The 27792-nt window shown below is 45.0% G+C and overlaps 1 protein-coding gene across 2 annotated transcripts in view; it reads right to left on the reverse strand.

The window, feature by feature from the left end:
• Positions 1-27792, reverse strand: part of SNX10 (sorting nexin 10) — a 51906-nt gene that overhangs the window by 13067 nt on the left and 11047 nt on the right. The window contains exons 1-5 of one of the 2 annotated variants that reach the window (XM_066584523.1): positions 21585-21703; positions 17983-18038; positions 10109-10192; positions 9585-9685; positions 8822-8920 (exon numbers count right to left, since the gene is read on the reverse strand). In XM_066584523.1, the coding sequence (XP_066440620.1) occupies positions 8822-8920; positions 9585-9685; positions 10109-10192; positions 17983-18006 (308 nt within the window). In that variant the 5' untranslated portion in view covers positions 18007-18038; positions 21585-21703. Of the gene's footprint in view, positions 1-8821; positions 8921-9584; positions 9686-10108; positions 10193-17982; positions 18039-21584; positions 21704-27792 lie in introns of those variants that run through there. The other variant, XM_066584522.1, reaches the window with a different exon arrangement.

Here is a 27792-nt window from a genome sequence, read left to right on the forward strand (position 1 = left end):
AATTTGTTACCCTACTGTAGAAGGGATAGCGGGTCACGCTGCTGCCTTCTAGGAAGCTTTGATGATTGGAAAACCACCATAGTGGCTACTACTGATCTTCCCTCAGCTCCGGGATGACCAAGTTCATCCACACACACTTTGGCGCGGTGTAAGTGCGCTGGCCGTTCTGGGTAAAACACGTAACGGCCATTGTAGTTTAGTGTTCCTAGTAGCAGATGTAATCTAGTGAATGGTTTCCTTGTGTCAGTTTTAATCCTATGCCGCCTCCAGCAGTAAACAAGCAATGGCCAGAAGTAAATCCATTCTCAATTAACAGTATCAATGCCCGTTATTATCGGCTTTCCATCTATTAACTTCTGCGAGTCCCTTTAAGAACCTCGGCCTGTTCAGTCACCGTCTGCAGTCCATTGCGTTCACGAGGAGTTCTAGAGACAAAGACGGTGCAATCAGGGATCTCGGGGGGATATAACCGATATATGCATTTATCCTTCCCTATAACGTTCGGCAGCCTTGGAGAACGCACGGCGCTTCAGTATATGATGTCATCTTGGAGAAAAAGACTAAATGTGAAGACAAAGTCAGGTGGCTGCTAAAATGAAATGTGCAAGGCGAACAGTCAGTGTCTGCTGCCCTCTACTGGGCAAACAGTGTACTGCCTGTTCTCAGAACACACCCAGATTTATGGCCAGACATAGCTGGCGGCTATGGAGCGTGTGCAGCTATAGGTTATATAGAATGTCCGCACCGGGGGATGTATAGAGCATTATTAGGGCGCCGGTCACACTCGTGTAGTGGTTTTCTTCTATAACAATGCGCTCTATCACGTTCTGTCTAAACGTCTGTCATTTTGAATGGAAAAATAAGACCACTTGCAGCCCCCCGATAAATCGGTAAATAGAGCCTTTAGTACAGATTAACAGAACCAAGGAGGCTTACATTAAAAGGGGAAGTCCATACAGCAAAAGCTGGGACTTCTGGGTCTTTGACCGGGTGTGTGCCGAGGGCTCAGACAAATGTATGCTGGGGACTTATGCAAACCCATAACGTTTACATGCAAAAAACAAATAGAAAAAATATGTATCTGCTCTTTGTAGGGCAGAAAAATGTAGGCTACGCTTTTTTCCTACCTCCCCCCCTTGTGAGAGACAAAGTTATATCTCCTCCCGCCACTGGTGTAACTATAGGGGATGCGGTTGCACCCGGGCCCAGGAGCCTTAGGGGGCCCATAAGGCCTCTCTTCTCCATATAGGGAGCCCAGTACTATGAGTAAAGCATTATATTTGGGGGCCCCGTTACAGCTTTTGCATAGGGGCCCAGGAGCTTCAAGTTACACCTCTGTATTAAGGGGTTAAAGGGGTTGTCCCGCGCCGAAACGGGGTTTTTTTGTTTTTTTTTTAACCCCCCCCCCCCCCCCGTTCGGCGCGAGACAACCCCGATGCAGGGGTTAAAAAAACAAACCGCACAGCGCTTACCTGAATCCCGGCGGTCCGGCGTCTTCATACTCACCTGCTGAAGATGGCCGCCGGGGTCTGCTCTCTCCGTGGACCGCAGCTCTTCTGTGCGGTCCATTGCCGATTCCAGCCTCCTGATTGGCTGGAATCGGCACGTGACGGGGCGGAGCTACACGGAGCCGGCATTCTGCACGAGCGGCCCCATTGAAGACAGCAGAAGACCCGGACTGCGCAAGCGCGGCTAATTTGGCCATCGGAGGCCGAAAATTAGTCGGCACCATGGAGACGAGGACGCCAGCAACGGAGCAGGCAAGTATAAAACTTTTGATAACTTCTGTATGGCTCATAATTAATGCACAATGTACATTACAAAGTGCATTAATATGGCCATACAGAAGTGTATAGACCCACTTGCTGCCGCGGGACAACCCCTTTAAGAGAAGTTGTGGGGCCCAAACAAACTGTTGCCCCCAGGCCCATGAGCCTTTAGCTACGCCCCTGCCTCATGCGCTTATATATCGTAGGGTCCTTTCCCCAACAATAACACGGCTTTACCGGGATGGGCGGGTGAAACCCAGAAATTAGCGCCATTACCCGAGCTCAACAGCTCTAGTGTAATTGTATCATGTAGGTGCGATTAGGCCAATTACAAAAGGAGGCGATGAGGTTAGGCTACATTCACACAAGCTTGAATCTCACGCGAGCTTCATTCTCTCAATGCTGTAAGAAAAAAAAGAAAAAAACAGTGGGACACTCCAACACATGGCATGCCGTGCGATATGCTTCCCCATTGAAACATTGAGAAAGACTTAGGGCTCCTTCATACGAATGGATTTCCGCTGCGTTGCCCGCAGCTATTAGGTTCTATTGAACCTAATAGCTTAATGCTAATGGTGCGGAATTCCATCGCGGAATTCTGCACCGTGAAATCACCCGACCTCACCCGCAGCATGCTCTACTTGCCGCGAGTGTACGCGTGGACGGCTTCTATTGCAATCAATGGAAGCCATCCGTCATGCCATCTTCCGCTATAGCACAGCGGAAGATAGCGTGAAACTGCTTCCCCGCCCACCGCGTCATATGATGCGTTCAGCGCGTCATGTGACGCTGTGGGAGTGTCATGACGCGGCCGGCACGTCACGTGCTCTATTGCGCATGTGCGCTGACGCGTCATGCGGGATGGAAGACGCCAGATCCGGAAGTATTGGGGGTCTCTGGGGGGGGGGGGGGGGGGGGGGGCCGTGACGGGCTCCACCGCGGTATTCCGTGGCGGAGCCCGTCACGGCTGTGGGAAGCCGGCCTTACCGATCATCCAACGCATGAAACAAGCGTCGAGGGTCGGGATTTCACAGAAGTGATGTGAAGAGTTAATGCATGAAATATGTATCGTTCTGTGTGGGGGCTTTTAGACGGAACGATTTACGTTCAAAATATGGTTCAAACAAGCGAAAGTGAATGAATGATAATTGCTTAGTCTGAACACATACAATAAACGCGAACTGTTTGCTTTTCTTTCGGTGTTCATTTTCTGCAGGCATAAAAACCATCGTTGGCTCGCTCACTTATCGTTTGGTGTAACCAGCGCTCATCCGGTCCCTCTCATTCACTTATACAGCGAATGTGACCCAATGAATGATTTCTCGATTGAATGAGCCGACGACATTATCAGTAGCTAGCTTATATAAATAACCAATCGTCTGGTCTAAAAGGGACCCTTAAAAGGAAGCAGCAAGTTGTGTGTTGATACCCCATTTTGCCATCTCCCCCTCTTCCTCAGAGCGCTTTTCCTCAATATACTCGTGTACATTGTTGGATTTTTCTGTGCCATCTCATAATCCGGCATCCAGTCCCATCAATGCCCTGTTTTACCTCCTACAGCAGAAAATCAAAAGCGCAGAAGTACAACATAACATTCAATAAACCTAAAAATGGCCAGCTATCCCACATTTGGGCCTCTTGTATCACAGCTACCTTACAGAAGGGGTCCTTCATATACCCCCTACATAGGAGAGGAGCGATTGTCGTTCAGTTCAAACACTGGGCAACGCCAACAGGCGAGCAATTTCTCACTCAGCATGTTGGCGCTGTATGTACATGGGACAATCACTCGGATTCGCTGTCTCAAGCAAGAATTGGGGCAATAATAAAGAGGAGCCCTAACCGAACCTCAGGTTTCATTTCCAGGATAACAAGGAAATAAAACAAAGCGGTTATTACCAACACCAAGGAGACACTTGTTCACCATTTCTACTAACAAAGTCTTCACCCATCTTTAGAAAAAGGGGAAAAACCAGCAATTTGAAAGGGAAGGGGTGCTCATGAAATACTATCAGGGCTCACTGGGGGGTAAGCAGTGGTGAATACACATGTATTTAGGCTCCCATAGCCTATAATGCATGTAATATGCGCCAAACTAGAACATGCAAGATTTTTTCCCACACGCATGAGAAACACAGGCGTGAGCAGTCCAATGTACATCAATGGGCTCTTGTAATACACAGCGACATGCCGTGTGAGTGCTGTTGCTCTGCACTCTGGGTTAGGGACCCTCACTCACCCTAGGACCCCCTCTACGAATCATGGGGGAAAATTAGGACCAGCATTAAAAACCCCAGTCTTCATATACTAGGTACATTGTGACCCTGTTGGGAGAAATCATTTGAAGTGGCGCACCCCTCTACATACGATATGTGCATCTCAGCGCACCTCCCCCGAGTCCAACCTGGTATAAGTTATACACAAGTGTGTCGGTCCGGGGCGGCGGCGTTTCCTACAGATAACCCATTCACATTTTACAAGGTTTACCGAATCCTGGCATAAAAAGCTTTTTGGAGAAACCATTCATTAGCGGTGCTCGCTCCTACGTAGAAGCACAGGAACAAGTACCGCAGGGACGACCTGTTGCTCGACGGATCGTTCCGTGTAAAAGAACTCTTATAGAGGAGAGGCCAACCGCACACAGAATATGACAGTAAGTGTTCACACTCGTGTTCAGCTTTTTCGTTTTCCATTTTTGGAGCACAGAAACTGCAATAAAACTGAAAAAACGTTTATTTGTTTTACCTGTTGATTTCAACGATCCACTTTTTAAATAGAACAAGTAGCGATGCACACTGCACTCATTTCTCCTGTACGAAAAGTAACCCCTAGCGCAGTCTGCAGAGCGAGGTGTTCGGTTAAAAAAAAACAAAAAAAAAAAACAGAAGAACTGAAACAAATGGAAGTCTTCATTTTTCCCCCGAAATTTCCGTTAGTTTTCAGAACAATTTCAATTTTATTTCCATTTCTCCGCTCCAGAGACACAGAAAGCCCCAACACTCGTGTGAACACCGCCTTACATAGGCCTGCTGGAAATGACTGATATTCTGGAACTACATGGAAAAGGGACAGTTGGACATCTTATTAATCACAGGACAGAGCATGCAGTCCAGGAAGAACTACTGACAACATGGGGGCTGCAAGATACTTGAACTGATAAGTGCAGCAGGCATGTATGTATATCATGAGACAGGAGAACTAGGAGTATAGAAGTATACAGGAAGTTGGCGCTCTCCCCTGAGCTGGAGTACAGCGGGTACAGTTGGCAACTTCCACAGTTCCTGTGAAAATGACAAACAGTGGCATTTAAGAAGGAGAGACCAGTCAATGACTCCTCCGACTGGCAGTGCCACTGAATACTATGCACCTACTGTCCCAACTAGTTACAGGTTTCTTCAGATTAGACAGTTGCTAATTAGATAGATATAGATTATACATACATACACACATACACATAGTGGTAAAGTTGTAGATAGATCCCGGTCTACAAGTAGACCTCACAAAGAGCCATGAGACTTGGACCTCCCGACTGTTCTTCTGGCATAGTGGTAGCACTGTGCCCGCATACAGTATACCCGTCACCAATGTGCAATGCTTACTGGTGAGTCATTTAGGAACTTGTGAGCCTCAGTCAGTGGGATTACCAAATCTCTCATACATTTCCTGGCAGCAATGTGAACTCCACACAGCAGGGAAGGACAAAGGTCACACAGGAAGGGGACTTGACTGTGGAACAAGTGCAATAAGCAACTTTTGCTGCCATTACAAGGGAGCAGCAAAATTTTAAAAAAGAAAAAAAAAGGGGAAGAACAGGCAATGCCCATTCTAGAAAGTTCCATGTATTCCTAAATGTAGAGGAAACAGAAGGAACTTGCCTGGTGCTCAGGCGATCTACGCTGTGGGTCGCCGTCACCCCTGGGGATCCTCGGAAACTATAAACTAATACTGGAAGTTGCACCCCAAGGACATCCACTAGCAGAGCGCCAGCAGTCAAGGAGCCATGGGATCTTGGTATACAGTCCCATTTGGAATAGAAGAACCAGCACTCAGGAGAGAATTTCACAGCGATAAGTGTATCCTACAGGCCTAAAATAGTCTTCCTCGGACTGGGGGGGGGGGGGGGGGGGGTAGAGGACCGACAACTACTTCAAGGTTCTCTCTTCAGGAAACAATATCCATGCGTCAATCTCTCAATAGCAAGCAAGTTGGGTAACCGTAGGTAAAGTAATCTAGGTAAATATATAGTATTTATTCAGGCAGTGACGCATTTTGGAGGTATTTTTCCCCAAGCATGCAATTCTGATTGTCTACCTTTGGCTTATGCAATCTATTTATCATTGTGCAAGTCACCTGAGCGCAGTTTTTTTTTCTCACATGTTGGACCTTCACTGGCTGTGATTCTCTAGTGAATTAACTGCACTCTGCATTGGGTGTAACAAGATGTAACAGCCATAAGCTCCGCTAAACTGTGTATAAATCTCTTACTGCTGATGTGCACCGCTCTACGGCTATACAGCACCATACATCTAAAGCAGTGTTCCCCAACTCCAGTCCTCAGGGACCGCCAACAGATCAGGTCTTCAGCATTTCCTCAGTATCACACAGGTGATGTAATTATTGTCGGTGCCTCAGACATTGCCACAGGTGTTCTTACTATAGGAGATCCTGAAAACCTGACCTGTTGGTGGTCCCTGAGGACTGGAGGTGGGGACCCCTGTTCTAAAGAATAATCGCAATGTATACCCCAAATGAAGTGTGAACAGAGCTTAAACGACTCCAGAAGACGTAGACCACAAACTGAAGAACTTCGTCCTGCTGTTAACCTTACAACAAATCATCAGCACAACTCCTCACAAGTTCTAATTCTACTTGAATATACCGTATTTAACATTAAATGGAGTTCTCCGTTGACCACCATCATGCAGCTTGGCTTCAGAATGGATCTACACTGAAGTAGCTATGTAACTGCTCTGCATCGCATTACTTTTACTGAAGAGTTCTAGCCCATTCTCATCCACAGCTCCGTTCACAACTGTAGAGACTGAACCAGCGAGGGGTGCAGGGAATGATGAGCTCAGCAGAGTCTACTCAGCAAGGTGAGCAAAAATACTATTTACTTTAGTTACCAAACCACATTTTCACAGCTTTTCATGATTTCCATTAGATCGTACAGATCCATAGTTTTTGTGGGTGGCAAAACAGTACAAGGCAAGTGGAAATTTTCAGATATGGAGTTACAACGTACCCAACCTTCCAGATGACTCTGTACATGAGGAGCACCACTATTGCTGACCATTATATAACTTGCATCCTTTTTATCAGATTTCCCCTCTGCAGGTTCCATCTCCAATTCTCAGTTCTCCCGGAGCTGGTGGGTGTAGACTGCTGGTATGATGGCTCCCATACAGAGAGAAGAGGAGATCCTGCTCCTCTATTATTTTGTCTCATATACAGAGATGCAGCAGCATCACGGAGGACATTACAGAGAAGTAGTGAGCAGTGTAGATGCGATTTCACTAGCTGCGATACAGTAAAATACTATTTGCTCAAGCGGCATGTGTTTCTGCTTCTCTCACTTAGCTCCCACTCCCTCCCCTCTCCATAGACATCTATGAGCAGCTTGTAATCTCATCTGTCAGTAAGCCAAGTTATATTTTAGCAGTTTTTCAGAGTGAAAACCCATCTCTTCAGAGAAGTCTACAAGCTACAGTAACTATGCTGCCACCACAATATGAGCGGCTTCTCCTTCCCCTACCATCTCCTAACCCCTATCCTTGTAGATGGTAAGCCCTCAAAGGATGGGTGGCAGTCTGCCTCCTGCAGCAACACAGCTAGAAGTGGGAAAACCCCTTTAAGTTAAAATGGCATATAAAAACTTGCCAAATTTTGCCCAAGATCTGCTTGCGCAGAAGTTTTTTGCTGCCTATGCCAGTTCTATGCCACTTTTTAAAAAAAAGGCTAGCCTGACACATTTATAAAGACCGATGTAAATTATACCAGATAGCTACACTGTAGCTTATAGCCGCCATAGCTTTCTGTGTAGGCACACAGGAGGGACGGGATGAGTCTCTGCATACATTACGTATATCGTGCGCCAGCAGGGTTCACATTAAAGGGGTTATCCAGCTTTTTACATAAAAAAAGCCTATCCCGAGGCTAGACCATGAATATTTGGTCAGAGGGGGGCTGCCGCTTTGGATCCCCACCAATCAGTTGATCAAAAGGGACTGCAGCGAGTGCCACAACTTCAATGTTTACTTCTGACCATGTTCATATTCGCCATATTTATAGCGGCCATTCAAGTGCTACAGTCATAGTGAATTGATCTTATGGTGGAGCTCAATCAGGGCGGGGTGAGGTGGTACAGGAGATGTGGCGCGGGAAGTATTCAGGAGGGCGCCATTTGAGGGTGGGGACTAAATACTAAATGACCCCCTAGATGTGTAATGGTATTATATTCTGACCCGCTATTCTTCAGTCGCTGCCTGGACCACACCGCATGATACATAACCACTTGCTATGGTAGTATATAGGATAACGTCCCATTCTCCAACCACCATCATCCTCCATAACATGACGTACCCCTTTTAGGAGATGGTAGACATTTAAGCTGCCCCTAAACCCACCACCTCCCCCCGTAAACATGTATATTTGGCTACATTGTTAGTGATTTTCAAAGGCACAGTATATATCGCTGTAGTCTTGGATATGCCATTATCCTTGTACTTTGCATTCTGAAGGATGTTGCTTGCAGAGCCCAGGCAGATCAAGGGATTGCAATCAGAAAGAATCGCTTATCTACTGAGCTTTCTTTTATGTGGGCTGAAACAAAGACCTAAAAAAGGTTACATAGAGGACAGACAGCCCCCACCCCAGCATGAGCCGCTGCGGCTCCACCTACTAGGCAATCAACACTGAACAATTGTCCTCCAGGGGGAAGGGAGATCAAAGAGCCGCTGCCTACAAGGAAAGCTCCACTATCCCCCCGGCCGCCACTAGATGGCTCTGTTACACAGGACATGAATATTACTCCCAAGACAAGCCCTACTCACTTATTCATGAATTCTTGTAAGCCGCGGATGCGTTGCTCCACATTCTGCGCATTGCTGATGTTAAAGAATGGGATTTTAGGTGGCAGCTCTGGTAGGTTACTGGAGGAAAAAAAAACCCAAAACAAGTTAACCATTTTTGCCAAATGAATATTTATGCAGAAATACAAAGAAACATGATTAAGGCCATTGTGCAGACCTGTGCCAAAACAGTCTTACAGGGTACCAAGAAGTGTGGGCTTCAGGCATCTCAGAGGCGCAGCAACGCCCAATCTAAGTGGGCTTCTGTCTACAAGTGTGCTCTATCTATCTATATATATATATATATATATATATATATATATATATATATATATATATATATATATATATATATATATATATATATATATATATATATATATATATATATATATATATATATATATATATATATATATATATATATATATATATATATATATATATATATATATATATATATATATATTTTTTTTTTTTTTTTTTTTTTTTCATTCGTTGCATCTTCTTATAAGATTGTGTGATGTAGGGCAAAAATAGTATGAAAAAGCCAGTCACTGAAGAAAAACAAAAAAAAAAACACAAAACACCACAACAGGTATGGCTACCTCCCACCCAGACTTGCAAGTTGTGTTTTTTGTTTTTTTTAATTAAAAAAAAAGGCTCGAAAGAACACAAAAAAGTTTAAAAAAAAACCAAAAAAAAAACCAACATATACAGTATATAATGCACAAGAGTGACTTACGTTAGCAGTGCGTTACTCTGAAGTTTTTGGCGCAGCCACACAAATTCCCTGAACCTTCTTCGGACCCGGGAGGTTTTCACCGTGAAACACATGCTGTTTGTCTGTAGAAACCGATCAGATGATACAAGTGGGTCTTTGGATTCACACTACATACATGTATAATATCTTAGAGAGAAAGGGGGCGCTCACAGGTATTCGTTTACTGCGGATTTTCTAGCAGATTTACAGCAGATTTAACCCTTTGAATTGAATTAAAAGGCTGAAATCTAACAGATTAGCACCAAAATTTGCTAAAAACAAAAAAAAAAACCCTGCTGTAAGTCAGCGACATGTGAACGCACCCCAGTCACTCTTCACAATCAAATCCTAAAAGCAAAAAAAATGTAATGTACTTTATTTAGTATTAGTCGATTTCTATTTTGTTCTTCACAAGAAGGTGTTAACAGACTTCCCCGCAGCACTCCCACAAATGTCACTACAGAAACCAAGTCATCAAAAGGGGTATAAAGTGCAGACAGACTTACATGGATGCAGATTTCATAGTTGAGGTATTGATGCCAATCATCCTTCTGTATTTTCGGATCCCGCACCCAAACACTGATGGTCTCCTGTAAGAGCATAATGTAGGGTGAGAGCAGCGCACAAAGTCGGCGGTCCGGGAAGCCGCTCTACAATGCCGGGGGGACTGGAGGAAGCAACTTATAGCAATACAAAAGCAGAAGAGAAAAAGAAAGCCTGAATGCTGAAGTCACCAGACTGAGCAAACATGACGGGATTGTGCCTGAAGCCTGTGAAGTCCTCACAAGAGGCTTTCCAAGATTGCATCAGGGCTGACCCTATGGAAAAAAAAGTTTTCAGGGAGGAACCATCCAAGACAGAAGGCCTTCTGTGCAGAGGGGAGGATTGTATCTGGCATATAGGGATGATCATATACCAATATACACGGCTTCTGAGATCATGCGCAAAGACTATAAATACATATAAAACAGTATGACAGTCCGACCAAGTGGGACCTAACAGGGACTTGTCTCGTTACTGGACAACATGCCCCCTTAACCATCTGTCGGGAGAGCTATAGGAGCACTTGTTTTTCGCAGAACAAGTTTTTAGTTTTTTTTTTAATTCCCATATAAATGTACTGAAAAACTTTATTTTTTTGAGTGGGGTGAATGAAGTAGGAAACACAACTGCGCCATAGTTTTTTTTTTACGGCATTCACATAGCAGTAATGCTCAGTTCCCACAGGACTGTTTCACCTCAGAAATCTCGTGGTTTTGTGGCAGCAAAAAACAGCAAGATTTCCGTGGGATAAGCGCAGCTTTAAAACTCGTTGCACTTAACCGCGGGTTTTGGAGCGGCTTTGCCACATGCTTTTCCGTTGCAGCCGGCTCTCACGTAGAGAGGAGCGAAGCCGCAACGAGGGGAAAAAAAAAATAAAAAATTTGACATGCTGCGTCCCGGGAATCCGCATCGCAGCGGCTGCTTTGCTGCGACGGATTGTCCACCCCGTGGGGAGGAGATTTTTGACGAATCTCAGCAACATGGCTCGTTAATCCCGCGATTAGCAGCCGCAGGTAAATTTGCCGCAGCAAAACTCCGTGGCAAATCTGCCCTGTGTGAACCCAGCCTAACAGTGACTTGTGGACTTTGTTACTATACAGTTCTGGTGATCGCTTTTTATAGGTTTTTAGGTTTTGCAGCCATTAACACTTTAATTACTTTGTCAACATATGCATGTGGATGGAGCCATGTGAGGACTCTGTTTTATTGGTACCATTATGGGGCACATGTGACTTTTTGATCAATTACTACATTTTTTTTGGCCAGGGTGCGTTGGGTGACCAAAAATGCAGCTTTAAAATTATATTCTTAAATGTATGTATTTTTTTTCCTTTCACCATCTGCGATAAATAATGCAATATTTTAGTGGTTTGAACTTTAAGGCCTCCTTCACACGGGCGACACCGCATCACTGCGAGAAAATTGCAGCGATATCGCATCGCAGCACCGTATGATATTGCAGCGATTTTCTCGCAGCAATACCGCGATTTTGTAGCGCTACAAAGTCACAAGACTTAGTAGCATTTGCTACTGTTAAAGTTGCATCGCATGCAAACCGCGTTTTCGTGCGATGCAACAGAGAGGAAGGCTCCATAGAGAAACATGGGCTACAAAATCTCGTGTCGCGGGCATATCGCCGGACCTGCGAGGTTTGTGTGTCTTTTTGTCGCATGCTACAAAACATCTCATGTGTGAAGGAACCCATAGGAAACCATGGGCTTCTCATACATGCGATTTGTAGCATCGCAGCAATGCTACAAAATCGCACGACTTTGTCACCCGTGTGAAGGAGGCCTAAAGGATGGGGCAATACCAATTTATTTTATATGTAAACAGAAAGAGTGTTTTTGGAACTTTTTTTTTTATGTATCAAATTTCAACAAATGTTTTTAGCTCCACCAGGACACTGAAAACATGATTGTTTGATCGCTTGTGCAATACACTGCAATACTGCTGCAGTAGATTGTACTTTTAACCGCAGCCTAGTAAGCCCACGGCAGGCCTCAGGGTAGAACGAGGATTATTTTTCATTAGTTTTCACATGTGCTTTTTTTTTTAATTCACAGGGTTCTAATAAAATTGTCCATGAAATAGTACTAAGGTTTGTTCTTTCCTTCTGACAGGAGGTTCCAACCATAAATTGTACAATATTACCCCTTCACATTTTCTACAATGTGATTTACCCCAACATCTATGGAAATGCAACATTTTGTGGTGGCCTATTCATAATTAGTGTACTTTTTTTTTTTTAAAAAAAGCACATTTCCTATGTTTATAAGAGAAACCTTTGAGGTGGGACAATATAGGGAAAAAAAAACAAAAAAAAAACACTGCATGTCATTTTTTCATGTTCCCTTGAAACACATTGCCCATGGGTCAAACACAGGGCACACCGTGCGAAAGGATATTTCCTATTGAACTCAGTGAGAAACACTTGTCAGTCCTCCAATGCGCATGAAACAAGCGCTAGAGAATCAGAGTTTCAGAGAAGCGATGAAGCATTTTTGCATGAAAAATGCCTGGCATCTGCGGGTAGAACGTATATTGACAAGCAAGATATCAGGCTGGCTTCTTGGCCCAATATCATGCTTGCCCGTGTGATAGTCGTCCAGTGTAAAGATGCCTTAAGGCTACCAACGGCCAAATAATTGCGCAAAAGAGCAACTTCCAACGATAGTTGCTTAGTGTAAACATGGCCACCGACGGTGACAAAATACCGAAATGATAGTTGTAGGTTGATCAAAAGGTGTGTGGTGTAAAGTCACGGGTGTTTATATCTGAATGACTTGCGAATGGGTTTGCATGGAAATCCCTTCTATGACAGACATCTCGGCAAACCACCAATGAGCAATCATCGCTCTGTAAAAGCAAACAAATGACTGTTCTTCGTACACGTCAACGGCCTTTCTAAGTGACTATCTGAACGATCGCTGAGCCACATCAAGGTAGCTTTAGACTACTGATGCATTAGTCAGTCAGAGCAGTGGTGCAGTCATTTAGTCTCGTCTGGATTCGGAGGGCCCATTTAATGGTTTTCTGCATGAAGTGTGCCACGGCTGGGTCTTATCCCCAAACGTTGTACTGATAAAAATAAAACTTGTGCTGATTTACAGAAGAAGCCAAGTAGGCCATGAATAAGGGCACTTTCACAAGGAACGATTGTTCAAAAAAAATCGTTGGCTTGTGTGAATCTGAACGATCATTCAATCGTTGGCTGAATGATTAACGAGAATACATTTGCTTCTCGTTCGTTCATTTTAAGTAGGCATAAAAATAGTCATTGCGTGACAACAGCAATCGCTTAAGGCTCCTTTACCTTAACGACTGCCGCTCAGACTAATAAAGTGCACGATAATCGTTACGTCTGAACGCGAGCCGTTGTGCTCTTCTCGCCTGTCGCTCAGTTTCAGCCGACATAAAGATCATCGGTGGATCACTGATTTCTCGCTGCGTCTAAATGCTTCATATAGAATGTGAAGACCTGAGCGAGAAGCCCGCGGTGATCTGCACAAGTGCGGACTAGCAGGGACGTCACCCGCTCGTGCAGATTGTGTAGCCGACAGTCGTGCCGTGTAAATGGGCATTAGAATGGCAGGGAAACGAGCAAGCATCTGTAGGAACAGAACGCATGTTTTACTGGGTTTAAATGGTGTTCAAATAATGCAAATTCAGATCTCATCTTCCTCGAGGAGGTGCCGGACTGTTTAGTTTATCCGTTTCCTGGACAGCATAAGACCAGCGTGTCGCCTGAAGCCCGCCATAATTACAGGATAGGGAGGCAGTCCTCACAAGCACAAAGTGCAGCAGGCGGTCAGTAGTTTTTTTAGCAACAAAAAACATACAAAGCAAAAACACTTTTTTTAAGGGTTGTAAGGGGTCTAGTTTTTCCTTGTGGAAACAGTCTAGTTAGTAGGTGTGAGGAGACTAAGGGCCTTTTTAAGGGCGCAGATCTGACAGGTTGTACGAGCAATGATCATCGCTAGTGAATGGAAGCCAAATGGGTTGGAGATTGTGCCAGCCTCCCGTAGCTATCCACAGTAAGCAGGCAGTCATTCATAAATGAGCGACTGCCTGTTTACACGAGCCGATCCGTCATTCAGTTTTCTGCGTGCAGAAGGAAACTTAGTCTACAACTGGGAGATGGTACAAGGCCTCTATAGCGCCACCTAACAGAAGGTAGCCTTCTTGCAAGATAAGGTCTTGTACACTGCAGAAATATCTAACTTTTTCAGAGTCCAGTGACTATACAAGTCTACCGGACAGCGAAAACACGGGAACCTGGAGAAAAAAAAAAAAAGATTTGTGATGTGCACCGACCTCACCAGGTGGCAACACCGTCACGGGAGCGGGCGAGTATTAAAAAAAATAATTTACAGCACCCAGATTTGTCACATTCCCTAACACCACATAACTTAGTGAGGATGTGACAGGTTCCCTTTAACCCTTTCCAATCCAATTTGTATCCTGGTTTTCCTAGGGGGCTTACTCTTTTTCTACCGTTATACAACGTCGCTATCTGCTGGCTAAAGTCAGTACTGCATGAGGTGACACGGATAGGCTCCGACAGCAGAGAGGCTGGAAATATACAGTAAGAGAACCCCGACGGACGTCTTCCAACATCGGAGCTGTACAGACAAATCATAATGTCTTCAGAGGTCAGACAGTGAATTGGAAAGGGTTAAGGGACAAATTAGGGCCATGAGGGTATAAAACATGTAGCCCAGCTAGCACCCTACCATGTAGAATGCTCAGCGAGTCTCCTGCTAACAGCACATCCCTCTCCGCCTGTCTAATTCAGCTCAGTCCTGAAACCGAATTCCCATTGGGCCACAAATGGTCATTCAGTGATAGCAGAGGCACCACAAGCTGTGCCCACAAGGCAGACAATGGGGTTAGCGGCAGCTTCAGTCATTATATTGCATGCTCCTAAATGAAAAACTATGTCAAGAAAGTTTAAACTCAAGTTTTCTTCCCCCCAGAAATTCAGCAAGAGTTCTATAAGGGGCATTGAAGTACAAGAGGCATCAATTCCCTTTAATGGGGTTTCCCCACAGCTTAAATTGGCTGCTGCCCAGGACCTGTGACTACTGCAGGGACCTTCTGTAATCAGAGATTGGCTGCAGCAGCCAGGAAGGACAGAGCGATTGTGAAGCAATTTTAAAGTTGTGGGAAAATCCCTTAAGAGATAAAGCCTTATAACACCAATGCATGGGAATTCCACCCGTCTAAAGATAGGGGGTCTGTTGCGGGGCGAAGTCAGGATTAAGGAATAAAGGGGCCCACAAGTGTTTTACCTTTAGGCCCCTTTCACACAGGCGACAGTGATACCCCAGCTGTGCCATTGTGTTTTTCAGAAAATAAGACCTACCCTAATTTTTCCTTCTATTTAGGAGGCTTGAAAGATAAGCCATACTCCCAAAATAACCCCTAGCTGCAATACATATAAAAAGTAAAAAACATTACCCCAACAGGTGGTCTGGGTCCTCCAGCTGGTCGTCTTTGTTCACACTTGCTTGCAGTCCTCAGCACATCGCTTCCTGGTCACGGGGTTCATAAACCTTGCCTCCAGGAAGAGATGGCTCTAATTGGTTCTCACGCGCTGTGGCGCAGCCAATCAATGCAGTACTTGATGAACCAATCACAGCAATCGGATTGGTTTATCCAGCGCTGCATTGATCGATTGAGCGGCGCGGCTCAGCCAATTAGAGCCATCACTTCCTGGAAGCAGGGTTTATGATTCCTGTAAGCAGGAAGCAATGTGCTGAGGACTGCGAGCAAGTGTGATGGAACGAAGGAGACCAGCAGAAGGTAATGTATTGCTTTTTTTTAACATGTATTGCCGCTAGGGTCTTTTTTTTGGGGGTAAGGCTTAGTTTTCAAGCAGTTGTCAGCATTTCAATTGTCGATTGAAGATGGTTGGCCATCTTGAATGCCAAAAACCAGACATCTTGAATACCGAAACACTACCCACAGTGCACTAGTAGTGTTAGACTACCAATGCTCTGTACTTGCTCTCTGATTGACCACAGATGCTCATGTGATCAGCACTGACCAATCAGCTGAAAACAGGACCTTAAACTGGCGGATCAGAGTGTAGGCAGAGAACGAGAACTGCACGTAATGTACCTCCAGAGTATAGTCCCACATCCCATGCTGGAAAAGTATGTATATGACTAAGCTCCCCCCCTCCCCCCGCCCCCCCCCTTTAACCCCTTCCCTCCCCATGACGTAAGGGTACGTCATGGGAGCGGGGTACTTCCCGCAAAATGATGTACCCTTACGTCATGGGGATAGCACGAGATCATAGCAGATCTCGCGCTATCCCGCGGCGGGAGCCGGCTGTCACTAGTAGCCGGCGTCCCGCCGCAACAGGGGGGGGCATCGGAGATGCGCTCACCCCGCTGTTAACCCCTTTCCTGCCACGATCTAAGTAGATCACGGCAGGGAAAGGGTTCAGAGGCAGCGCACTCCCTCTGACTCCACACGGCTCTCGCGATAACATCGCAAGAGCCCGGCTGGTTGCTACAGCAACAGGACGTCAGATACCAGCGTCCTGTATTGCCATTGCCTAAGATCGCTATAATAGGCGATAACGTATGGCAGGAGCGAAGTCCTGCCATGCCTTATCGTAGCAATCTGCAGTCCTGCAGTGTAAGTCCCTCAGAGGGACACCGGTTGTGTGAAAAAAGAAAAATAAAGTACAAAAAATAAAAATGTAAAAAAAAAAAGTTAAAACCCTTTATGCTTTTTCTGATATTAACATTAAAAAAAAAAAGTTTTTAAAAAATTAAAAATCCCGCATATTTGGTATTGACGCGTCCGTAACGAAGCGTACAATAAATTGAACGCACTTATTATCCTGCACGGCAAAAAGTTTTAAAAAAATGCTAAAAATTTTTTTAGCATTTTGCCTCCCAAAAAACGCAATAAAAGTTAATAAAAAAAAAAATGCGTACCCCAAAAAAGGTATCAATAAAAACTACAACTCATCTTGCAAAAAATAAGCCCACAGAGAGCTCCGTCCATGGAAAAATAAAAAAAAAAAGTTATATGACTTTGAATGCAGTGGGTTTAGAAAAAAATAACTTCCAAAAAAAAAAAAAAAAAAGGAAAACTGGAAAAACCTAAAAAAAAAATAAAAAAAAAGGAATTTTCGTATCGTTGTAGCCGTACCGACCCCGCAGAAAAAGATGTAGCGTGTCATTTATGTTGCATAATTTTAACGCTCCAAAAAAAAAAAAAAAAACATCTATGGCAGAATTGATGCGTTCTCTCCCTATGATCATAAAAAGATAAGTTTTACAATGTAGTCTATGTAACCAAAAATGGTACCAAAAACTACAGTTCGTCACGCAAAAAAGAAGCCCTTATACGGCCGCGTCGATGGAAAAATAAAAAAGTTATGGCTTTTGAAAAATGGAGATAAAAAAAATACCAAAAATCGTTTGGTCCTCAACGCCAAAATAGGCCGTGTCATTAAGGGGTTAAACAAAAAATGATTTGCTCAACCCATTGGAGAACACTTATATAAAATGTATACAATTTATACATAGACACCGCGCTTATTTCACAGCGCTGTACATTACTTGATGCCCCACAGACTAAGTTCACCTACTAGTACGTTTTTGGCGTGTGGTGGGGAAAACAGAGATGCACGTAAACACAGGGAAGATAGAACAACTCCATGCAGATGTGGTACTTTGCGGGATTTGAACCCAGGACCCCAGCGCTGATACAATTCCTATATATAAGCTTAGATTACGTGTGTCAGTCCATTAAACATGAAGTATTTTTCCAGTAAAGCCGTGATAGGCACTCATCTTACACGGACACTTACCCCTTTCCGGTCCTTGGGCAGCATACTTCACTCCTCAAGGGTGAAAAAATAAAAACCTAGAACAGAAGAAAACACTAAGTCACAAAGTATGATACATTATAAGACAGGCAGGACCATGTATAAAACATTGGTCGACACGAGTAATCTAGAAACCAGACCATTCTAGGAATGAGAAGGGCACATGGGCAACACCGAGATTTAGAAGCATGTGACCTTCAAGGACTACGGGGGCATCACAAGCGCCAATTCATAAAATAAGGGAAGCCTTGATTAGCATTGTGTAGAGAATTAATGAAACTTCACTTGAAGTTACATCTGTCTGTATCCCAAGTCCTAAAGCCAAGTCTGTAACAGGCGCCCCCCACCTGTATATGCAATTTACTGGAATACTCCCATGTAGGTCCTGCAAGGCAAACGTTCTCAGGTATAACAAACTTCTGCACCCCACATACACTAAATAGGCACTTTATTAGAGAAAGCTGTCCGCTTTTGACTGAAACTTGCTTGTATGAAAATTAGACATGTGACCCCCCCCCCCTCCATAGTGCAGCATAAAATCAACTGATTAATCAGTTTCATTTTAAATTAAAAAAAAAAATAAATAAAATTATTTCAATGGATTTCAACGCTAGACTAGCCATTGTCAATATTTCAAAAACGGCCAACCTCGTGGGTTCTCGTGTAACGATGTCAAGAGTGGGCAGAGAATGGTGTGATCAGCAAAAAAAAAAAAAAAAAGCCCAGCAAAAAAGAGGATTCTGTGTTGCAGAAAGGAGTCAGAGGAGGATGTCAAGAACCATTCTGTTAAAACAGGCAACGAGCAGTCAAGCAAATTGCAGCTGAATACAATGCGGGTGCTCCAACTAACATGTACCAAAGTACAGCTCATTGTTCCTTAGCACAGGAGGGTTGTAACAGCAGACAACCAGTTCGAGGGTCATTACTGTCTCATGGCCCTTTTACACGGGATGATTATCGTTCAGATTTGGTCAGATTCCTGCACCCCCGCAGGCATTTGAGCGATAGTCGTCCCGTGTAAACGAATGCAGCGGCTGAACAAGTTAAGGACTTTTACGGAGATAAGCATTATCTAATTGTTACATCTGACAGTTTTACGCCTGTCGCAGAGAACCGCACACATTTGCCTTTTCTCATAAGATAAAGCCTTCCGTACAGGACAGCTTGCCTTAGTCTTCAGCACGGTCCTGAAGAAAGCCTGCTGGGCGCTTCCAGGAACAGCGCAGAATAGGCAGAAAAAAAATGCTTGTTGGTTTTTTAAGAAAGCCTATATAGGTCTTCATTTTCACTTTCAATGTTTAACCCCTTCCATCACAGCCTGTCCATCACACACACTTATCTAATCATAAGGGGTATTCCAGGACTGTTCTTTTCCCATGGATGACAGATGGGTCATCCGTAGATCAGCACAGACCCGCTGCTCGGATCCCCACCGATCAGCTGGGGCCGCTGTTCTTGTGGTCAGCATAGGAAGCGCTGGCCTTAGTGCCGCAGCCCACATTGGTCTTGTAGGTGTAGTTCCGGCTGAAATTATATGGGAAATATAGGCAAGCATTGTCTAGGTCCTAAAATACCTTTTAATCCCCAAATAATTAACCCGAGCTCTGTTAGGAAGAGGACATTCCAGTCTTGGCTGAACAGAACTTGTTAGGCTGGGTTCATACGAGGTGATTTGCCACGGAAATTCGGCGCGGCAAATCCGCCTGAGGCCGCTAATCCCGGGATTAGCCAGTCACGTGGACGAGATTTCTCAGAAATCTCGTCCACACGGGCCGGCAAATCCGCTGCGGCAAAGCCGGCACTGCGATGCGGATTAGCCGGCCGCAGCATGCCCATTCTTTTTTTTCCTCCGCTGCGGCCTCGCTCTCCTCTATGGGAGTGCCGGCTGCAGCGGAAGAGCGAGCGGCTGGGCCGCTTCAAAACCTGCGGCTAAGTGCTGCGGGTTTTAAAGCAGTGCTTCTCCCGGCAGAAATCTTGCGTTTTTTCGCTGCAGCCAAACTGAGATCTCCGCCGGGATTCTGCTGTGAGGGAACCCAGGCTTATAGTTCAAGCAGCGGTGGCTTTGGATCCATCAGATAACAAATGCTTTTGGTGGCCTTTTAGAGATTTGGAACCCACACAGTTTGAAGTGGGGAAACACAAAATACTGAAGAGCTACATTGACAAAAAAAAGTTATGACTAATGAAGCACAAAAGGGGAAATAATTTACTGGTTATTGAAGCTAAAATTAGTTGTAATTTATAGGGGTAAAAAAATAGACTTAGAGACCAAGTTATAAATCAGAGTTGAGGGGAAAAAAAATAAATAAATAAAAATGCAGAAAAATGAGCCAAAAACGCACCATCTTTTAGACAGCAGGACAGGTTCAATAACCATATACCTCAGGACGCCGGATTACAATTGGAGAGAGCTAAATGTTCAGTACAAACTAGTGTGCAGCCCAGCCACCCAATCCAGTTAGGGGGAGGGGGTGACTGCAAACAGTCTGCACATATGAACTGATACCAAGGATGCCAGCCATAGATAAGTGTGCCACACCATACAGGATTACAACCCCGTACTGGCAAAGCAGTAGATTGCCCTGTATCACCACAGTGCACCACACTGGCATGACATCCTGCGCTTCCTCAGCATCTATAGCAGACTGCATGGAAAAAAAAAAAAAGCTACGTCATAAATTCAGATGTTCTTTTGCATTTTGGCCAAAACAAGTAGGCTGACATGCCACGGCAAGGCCGCCACGCGTCTACCAGAACCTATGCCATCTCACTAATAACCAAATTAAAATCACAGGAGGTGAGAGATAGTGCCTACACTGCAGTATCAGGTGTTGCATATTTGGCTTCTTTTTCTGCGAGTTATGTCTTTGTACATTTTTTTTTTCTCTCACCTTTGATTATAATTCAGTTAATAGTGAGATAGAGCAGGTTCATTTTAGGATGGCTTCTTGGAAGTTTTAGCGCCAGTTATTAAGTTACTATACAATATTTTCAACTTACAAAAGTCATCCCTGAACCTACGATTTGCACCTTGACGGTTCACTGTATATTTGTTATGGTCTTCCTTAAGACCCTTCTACACGGGCCGACCTGCCAGGAGTAGATGCCCAACAGGTCGTCCCAGCAATAATCATTCCTGTGTAAAAGCACAGGAATGATCATCACTGAGCGAATGAAAGGGGAGCAGGCCGGCCCACCCATCTCCATTCACAGTAAGCAGGCAGTCATTCATAAGTGAAGGACTTCTTGCTTACATGGGCCGATCCGATCAGTATGGACAAACTGAATGAACAAGAAGCAAGGTAATTCTCGCTTGTGGTTCAGTCGGGGCACGAATTTACACTGAACGATAATACAAAGAAATAAAAACAAAACAAAAAAGAAACCGCATCTTCTGCCTTGTATAAAGTAGATATTTAACAAAGAAAGTGAAACTGGTGATTCTACTTCGTTCTTACAACTTCTGTGACTCATGAAGAGCAGAGAAGCAAACGACGACTCCCCAGGTGAATGTGATACCTTACGCCAATTAAGGAGTAACAAGTAGTCGGAATTTAAGATTACAATGCGATAAGATTACATACCCCACACTGGAAGGTGCGTCGCTGCTGGAGAGGTGGCTGCTGCTGCTCTTCACTTGTTGAATAGCAATACTAGTATAAAGTTTCACTTCCTCATGTAGAAGGAAATAACAAGGTTGCTTCAGATTCCAAAATCCCCAAGGTTGTAACACAACGTGAGATGTCAGGTGAAGGGAAAACCCAAACTAGTGTGCCAGTGTAAGGGGCACAACGTGTTCTTACCTGTAGCAGGGACTGCAGGCGGGTCTGAATGTTCGCCAACATGTCCACATAAGCCTTTATACGTATTGTGTTCATATAAAGAGGTTTTCCAGGGAAATACAACTGATCTATACTTAGGATAGGTCATCAAGAGATGATCGGTTGGGTTCTGCCACTCGGGACCCCGGCTGATTGGGCACCCACTGAGTATCGATACACCGTGATCCTAAGCAGAAACTGCTGCTCCGACCTTGTAGTGACTGGCATCTGTAATTGCAGTTCCATGCAGCGGCCACTACATGGGTTGGAGCAGCAGCTTCTGCTCCAGCCCCTGTGTATTGTGGCGCTGACAGCGTTATCCCTGAAAACCACTTTAATGACTATGAACACGTGTTCAAGTAAAAGTATATTGTTTTTTTACTCCCAAGGAGGAAGATTCTGGGGCTTCAGAGGCAGCAGTCACACCCAGACCCCGGTGCCCAAAAGTAATCTCCTGCTTATTTTTACTTTGTAATTGTGCCAACTCTGCCCCAAACTATACTTCATTAATATACTTACCATGGCCCCAGAGTACTTCGATGCCAAGGCACGTCTTGTAAATATGTCACCTGGGCTTGTAATGTAGAAGCTCCGGCATGTTTTTGGATCATCGCTAATGACATCATATCAGGCCTCTTACTGCCTGCAGTGGTCACGTGGGTAAATAACCACCTGACTGATGCAATATCTAAACAAACCACCGGAGAATCAGAGCAGCACAGAGATCCCACCCCCACCACCCCTTTAAATATCTATGTCACATCTCCACTGCCACCAATGTTACTATATGCTAGAAAACCCCAGCATCAGTATTATAAAATGTATATGGTAGGTGGAGGGCCAAGTCATAAATTTTGCATCGGGGCCCAAGAGCTTCCAGTTACAGCTCTGCATACTCCCTTCCCCCTCACCATAAAGTTTACCAAACAGTAATATACAGTATATTCTAACTGAACAGAAGTTTAAGGGAACCCGTCACCAGATTCATGCTTCGCGGACCGGGACGGGCATGCGTAGTGTAGGTTTTATTCTGGAACACAGAAGGGCACTGAGTCACCGGGCGGGCCGCGCTGGCATCTCCTTGACCACAGCGCTCTCACTCTACACCAGCATGGAAAGACCAATTACTCTAGATGCTGCCGATTGAGAGGGTGCAGCCCACCACCGCCACTCGGAGCGCCCCTTCAAGGACTTCAAAGTATGCTTATTCTGAAACACCACAGAATTTCATAACAAAACACACGGGCGCAGTGTACAAGCCTGTCCCGGGTTTATGCTGCTCATGTCCTGAGGTTCATTTGAGAACTTTTTGCTCCTTTTAGGCATGTTTGCCAATCAGTCCACATCATTCTGTCCGGCAAAAATACCAGAAAGGAACAAAAACTTGCTTAGTCAGAGACCAACGTTTGCACCTTTGGTCTCCACTTGAGTAACAAAAGCCAAATGTTCCATCCAAATCCAGTTTTTGGCAATTCAGACAGAACCAAGAGATGGAAAGGCTCAGAACACGTCAGACCAGTGTGAACCAGCCACTGATTGAGCAAGCCGATTTACCATTCCGGTCTAAAGGAAAGAAGGACTATGCCATCGTTAATAGCAGCAATGATTAAAGGTCACATCAAAGATTTCATTTAAAGGAGCTGCTCTATCCTGAAAAATCCTTATTTGTTAAAGTAGTTACTTAAAGGGGTGATCCGACTCAATTTAGTTTTTATATAGTTTTGGGGCTTCCATGCCTAAAACTATGGCACCAGAGCATCCAGCCCATGATGTCCCATAAATCGGTCAGTAGGGCTTCTAATGTAGTAGCCCCTGCTGCCATTATGTGACTTCACTGATGTCCCATGTCAGAGCCTCCTATTGGCTGCAGCAGTCACATGGCTGCTCTCGTGCGAGACCCCCAAAGAATAGTAGAGCATTTTTTGCATCACTTCTCTGCTGTGGCGAAGTTTCGTGTAAAGCAGGATTTGGAAACTTCTCCTCAGAAATAGACATCCCCATTCAAGACCGTAGTAACCACAGAGGTGAAACACCGGCACTACTCATGTAATACACAGACCACAAGACACGGATTCCTATGTGACGGCGCCGACTCCCAGAGCCAAAGCTTCATTGCCATTTCTTTGGACGGTATGTCTGCCACGTGCAGGTAGGTTGGCTATTTTACCTTTGCCTACCCTTATGTAAGCAAGGCTTAGTCAGTTACATATCCGCTGGGCGCATAACCTTTCATTATACGGCACGGATTACTTTGGAGATATTCATGCTTCTATAATAGAGCATACAAGCCACGTTCGAGGTTATACTTCACAGCTGATGATTCGCTCTAGGTCAGGGGTCTCCAACCTGTGGCCAAATATCACTCCGAGCCGCTGCAGCTCCGGAGAACACCTAATGGTGGGGGTGTCAGACCCTCCCCAGTCTGCTGTCCTGAAGAGAAGTCATCAATAATTTAAAGATGGGAAACTCCTTTAATTTTTTCTGCTGTAATAATCCCATCAAGACAACATTTCTGAGAGTCTAACATGGGCCAGAGCTGACAGATAAGACCCCTATATAGTGTTAAAAGGGGTCTCCTGGCTGGGTAAGGTCACCAGTCAGATACCATGGCACCGGATCAGCTAAATGGTGCCATAGTGAGTGTATTTAATTTTATCGTTTTGGGCAAGGAGAGCCCACAATCATAAAATGAGTAACTCTTACAGTCCCTTTAACCCCTCAGAGACCACCATACGCCTTTTTACTGTCCTGAATATTAGACCTCAACCTGCACATACATGTTTTTAAAGGGGTGGCTTAGCCGAGTACTGACAGCCCGGCTCCTGCTCTTACAGCTAGTAGCGGAGTACCCTCATATCATGGCAGTTTAACCCTTTACATGCTACACAATAGCAATTGAAACATGCAAGCAGATGACAGGGGGAAGGGGCTCCTGTCACCCATCAGCACCATGCAAGGCGATCACAACAGACCAATTGGTTCCCTTGGTAGCCAGAAGCCCAAAGGCTTCCATGTCTGCCATATAACTGAGCCTATTGCTGAGTCTAATAGGCTGCAGTTATAGGCTTAGTAGAATGCACTACATAAGTAATGCAGTGTACTATTCTAGCGATCAAGCAAATGCATCTTCAATGCAATATATAAAAATTCAATATAGTTTTAATTTAAAGGGGAAAAAAAAGATACGGATTACTTACCGGTAGTCCCATTTCCAGGAGTCACCACGACGGCCCCATTACATATGGAGGTTGCCCTCTGACCCAGGTAGGGACAGGAAGAGTTTAAAAGCACCTCCCCTTTCCACCCATGCTTTAGTGACTTACAAAGTATTACAGTGGACAATGTTAACTAAACCAAATTTTACCTTTATTCGGTCATATTTACATTTGAAAAACATAAATTAAACTAGAAGGGAGGGAACTATGGGCCGTCGTGATGACTCCTGGAAATGGGACTACCAGTAAGTAATCCGTATCTTTCCAGAGCGTCATCCCGACGGCCCCATTACGTATGGAGTATACCAAATTATACGAGGCTTTAGGGCAGGACTACTGCCTGAAGGACTTTTCGTCGATAGCCCAGGTCTTTATCCGACTGGACGTTAACCCTGTAGTGTCTGATAAACGTATGTTGCTAGACCAGGTGGCTGCTTTGCAAATCTGCTCGGCAGACGCGTGGCCTTTTTCTGCCCAAGAGGAGGAGAGAGCGTGTGGAGTGGGCTCTAATTTTTCCCGGAGGATCGAGACCCCTGGCTTTATATGCCTCTTGGATGGCAGTCTTGATCCACCTCGCGATGGTGCTCTTAGATGCCGTCTTTCCTTTTGCCGGCCCCTGAAATTGGATAAAGAGGTTATTTTTACGGAAAGAGCGGGTAGCCTCTAAATACGCTAGAACGGCTCTCCTAACATCTAGGCTATGAAATTCTCATTCTTTTTCATTGCGGGGATTTTGACAGAAGGAGGGCAGAGTAATCGTCTGCTCCCTATGGAATCTTGACACTACTTTCGGTAGGAAGGCTGGGTCCAGTTTGAAGGTAATTCTGTCATCTTGTATTACCATGTATGGTTCAATACAGTATAGCGCTTGTATTTCCCCTATTCTCCGAGCTGAAGTTATAGAGACTAGAAGGGCAACTTTTAACGTGACTAATCTCAGGGAAAGTTGGGAGAGAGGTTCAAAGGGGGGGTTGGCAAAAACTATTTAGGACTATATTTAGGTCCCAGGTAGGAAAGGTTTCTCTAATAAAGGGTCGAAGTCTTTCTGCCCCTTTGAGAAATCTACGCACCCAGCGGTGTTCTGCCAAAGGGAAATCTAGGTAGGACCCTAGTGCTGCTGTATGAACCTTAAAGGGGTTGTCCCGCGCCGAAACGTTTTTTTTTTTTTTTTTAACCCCCCCCCCCCCCCCCCCCCCGTTCGGCGCGAGACAACCCCGATGCAGGGGTTAAAAAAACAACCCGCACAGCGCTTACCTGAATCCCGGCGGTCCGGCGTCTTCATACTTACCTGCTGAAGATGGCCGCCGGGATCCTCTGTCTCCGTGGACCGCAGCTCTTCTGTGCGGTCCATTGCCGATTCCAGCCTCCTGATTGGCTGGAATCGGCACGTGACGGGGCGGAGCTACACGGAGCCGGCATTCTACACGAGCGGCCCCATAGAAGACTGCAGAAGACCCGGACTGCGCAAGCGCGGCTAATTTGGCCATCGGAGGCCAAAAATTAGTCGGCACCATGGAGACGAGGACGCTAGCAACGGAGCAGGTAAGTATAAAACTTTTTATAACTTCTGTATGGCTCATAATTAATGCACAATGTACATTACAAAGTGCATTATTATGGCCATACAGCAGTGTATAGACCCACTTGCTGCCGCGGGACAACCCCTTTAAGGGTTCTAGGGCTAAGGCCTTTCTCCAGGCCTGCCTGTAAAAATTCCAGGATTGCGGGTATGTCAATCCCTGGGATTTTCCCTGGCTCTATTTTGCAGAAGTCTGTGAACTTCCTCCATATCCTATCATAAATGACTGTAGTGATAGGTTTACGGCTTTTTGTCAGGGTGTTAAATACATTATGGGAGAGTCCCTTCCCACGCAGTATCATGCTTTCAGCATCCATGCTGCTAGCTTCAATTTCTCGACCCCCGGGTATGTTAGCGGGCCGTGGAGCAGGTGATCTTCCACAGCTGGTAGTAGGAGTGGACCCCGAATAGTCCACCAGCGTAGGGACTCTGACTCGGACGGACAGGCTCACCTTCTTATCCAGGAATGTCTGCCGTTTGTCCCAGTTGGCAGGGATAAATCCTTGTAGTTGCCGGGTATGGGCTTGTGCCCATGGGACTATCTGAATGCAGGCTGTCAGAATGCCCAGCACCTTCATTGTTTCTCTAATAGAAACAGTCGTAGCCTGACAGAGGGAGTTTACTCTTTGGATGAGGTCTTCCTTCCTAGATGATGGAAGCCGGGATTCCTGGATGTGGGAGTCTAGTAATACACCTAGGTATACTTTCTGTGTATCTGGATTCAGGTCGGACTTTTGTTTATTGACTATCCACCCTAAACTGTTTAGGGTAGACAAGACCATGGATAGGTCTATACGTATAGTCTTCTCTGTCCTTGACACTAACAAGAAGTCATCCAGATATGGAAATATACGGAGTTGCTTCTGTCTGAAATAGGCTACCATCTCTATTATGATCTTTGTGAACACCCGAGGGGCGGTGGAAATTCCGAATGGAAGGGCCGTGAATTGATAATGTTGGATCCTGTCACCCTTCCGCAGAGCGAATCTCAGGTACTTGTGATGGGCTGCAGCTATTGGGACGTGGTAATATGCATCTGAGATCTATAGTGCACATTACACTATCCTGGTCTATTAGTGAGACAATAGATCTTACTGTTTCCATCTTGAATTTTTTGTATAAAATAAATTTATTTAGGGCTTTAAGGTTAAAGATAGTCCTAATGGAACAGTTTGGT

The sequence above is a fragment of the Eleutherodactylus coqui genome, chromosome 12 (assembly GCF_035609145.1).
Source record: "Eleutherodactylus coqui strain aEleCoq1 chromosome 12, aEleCoq1.hap1, whole genome shotgun sequence".
In the NCBI taxonomy this organism is placed as follows: domain Eukaryota; kingdom Metazoa; phylum Chordata; class Amphibia; order Anura; family Eleutherodactylidae; genus Eleutherodactylus; species Eleutherodactylus coqui.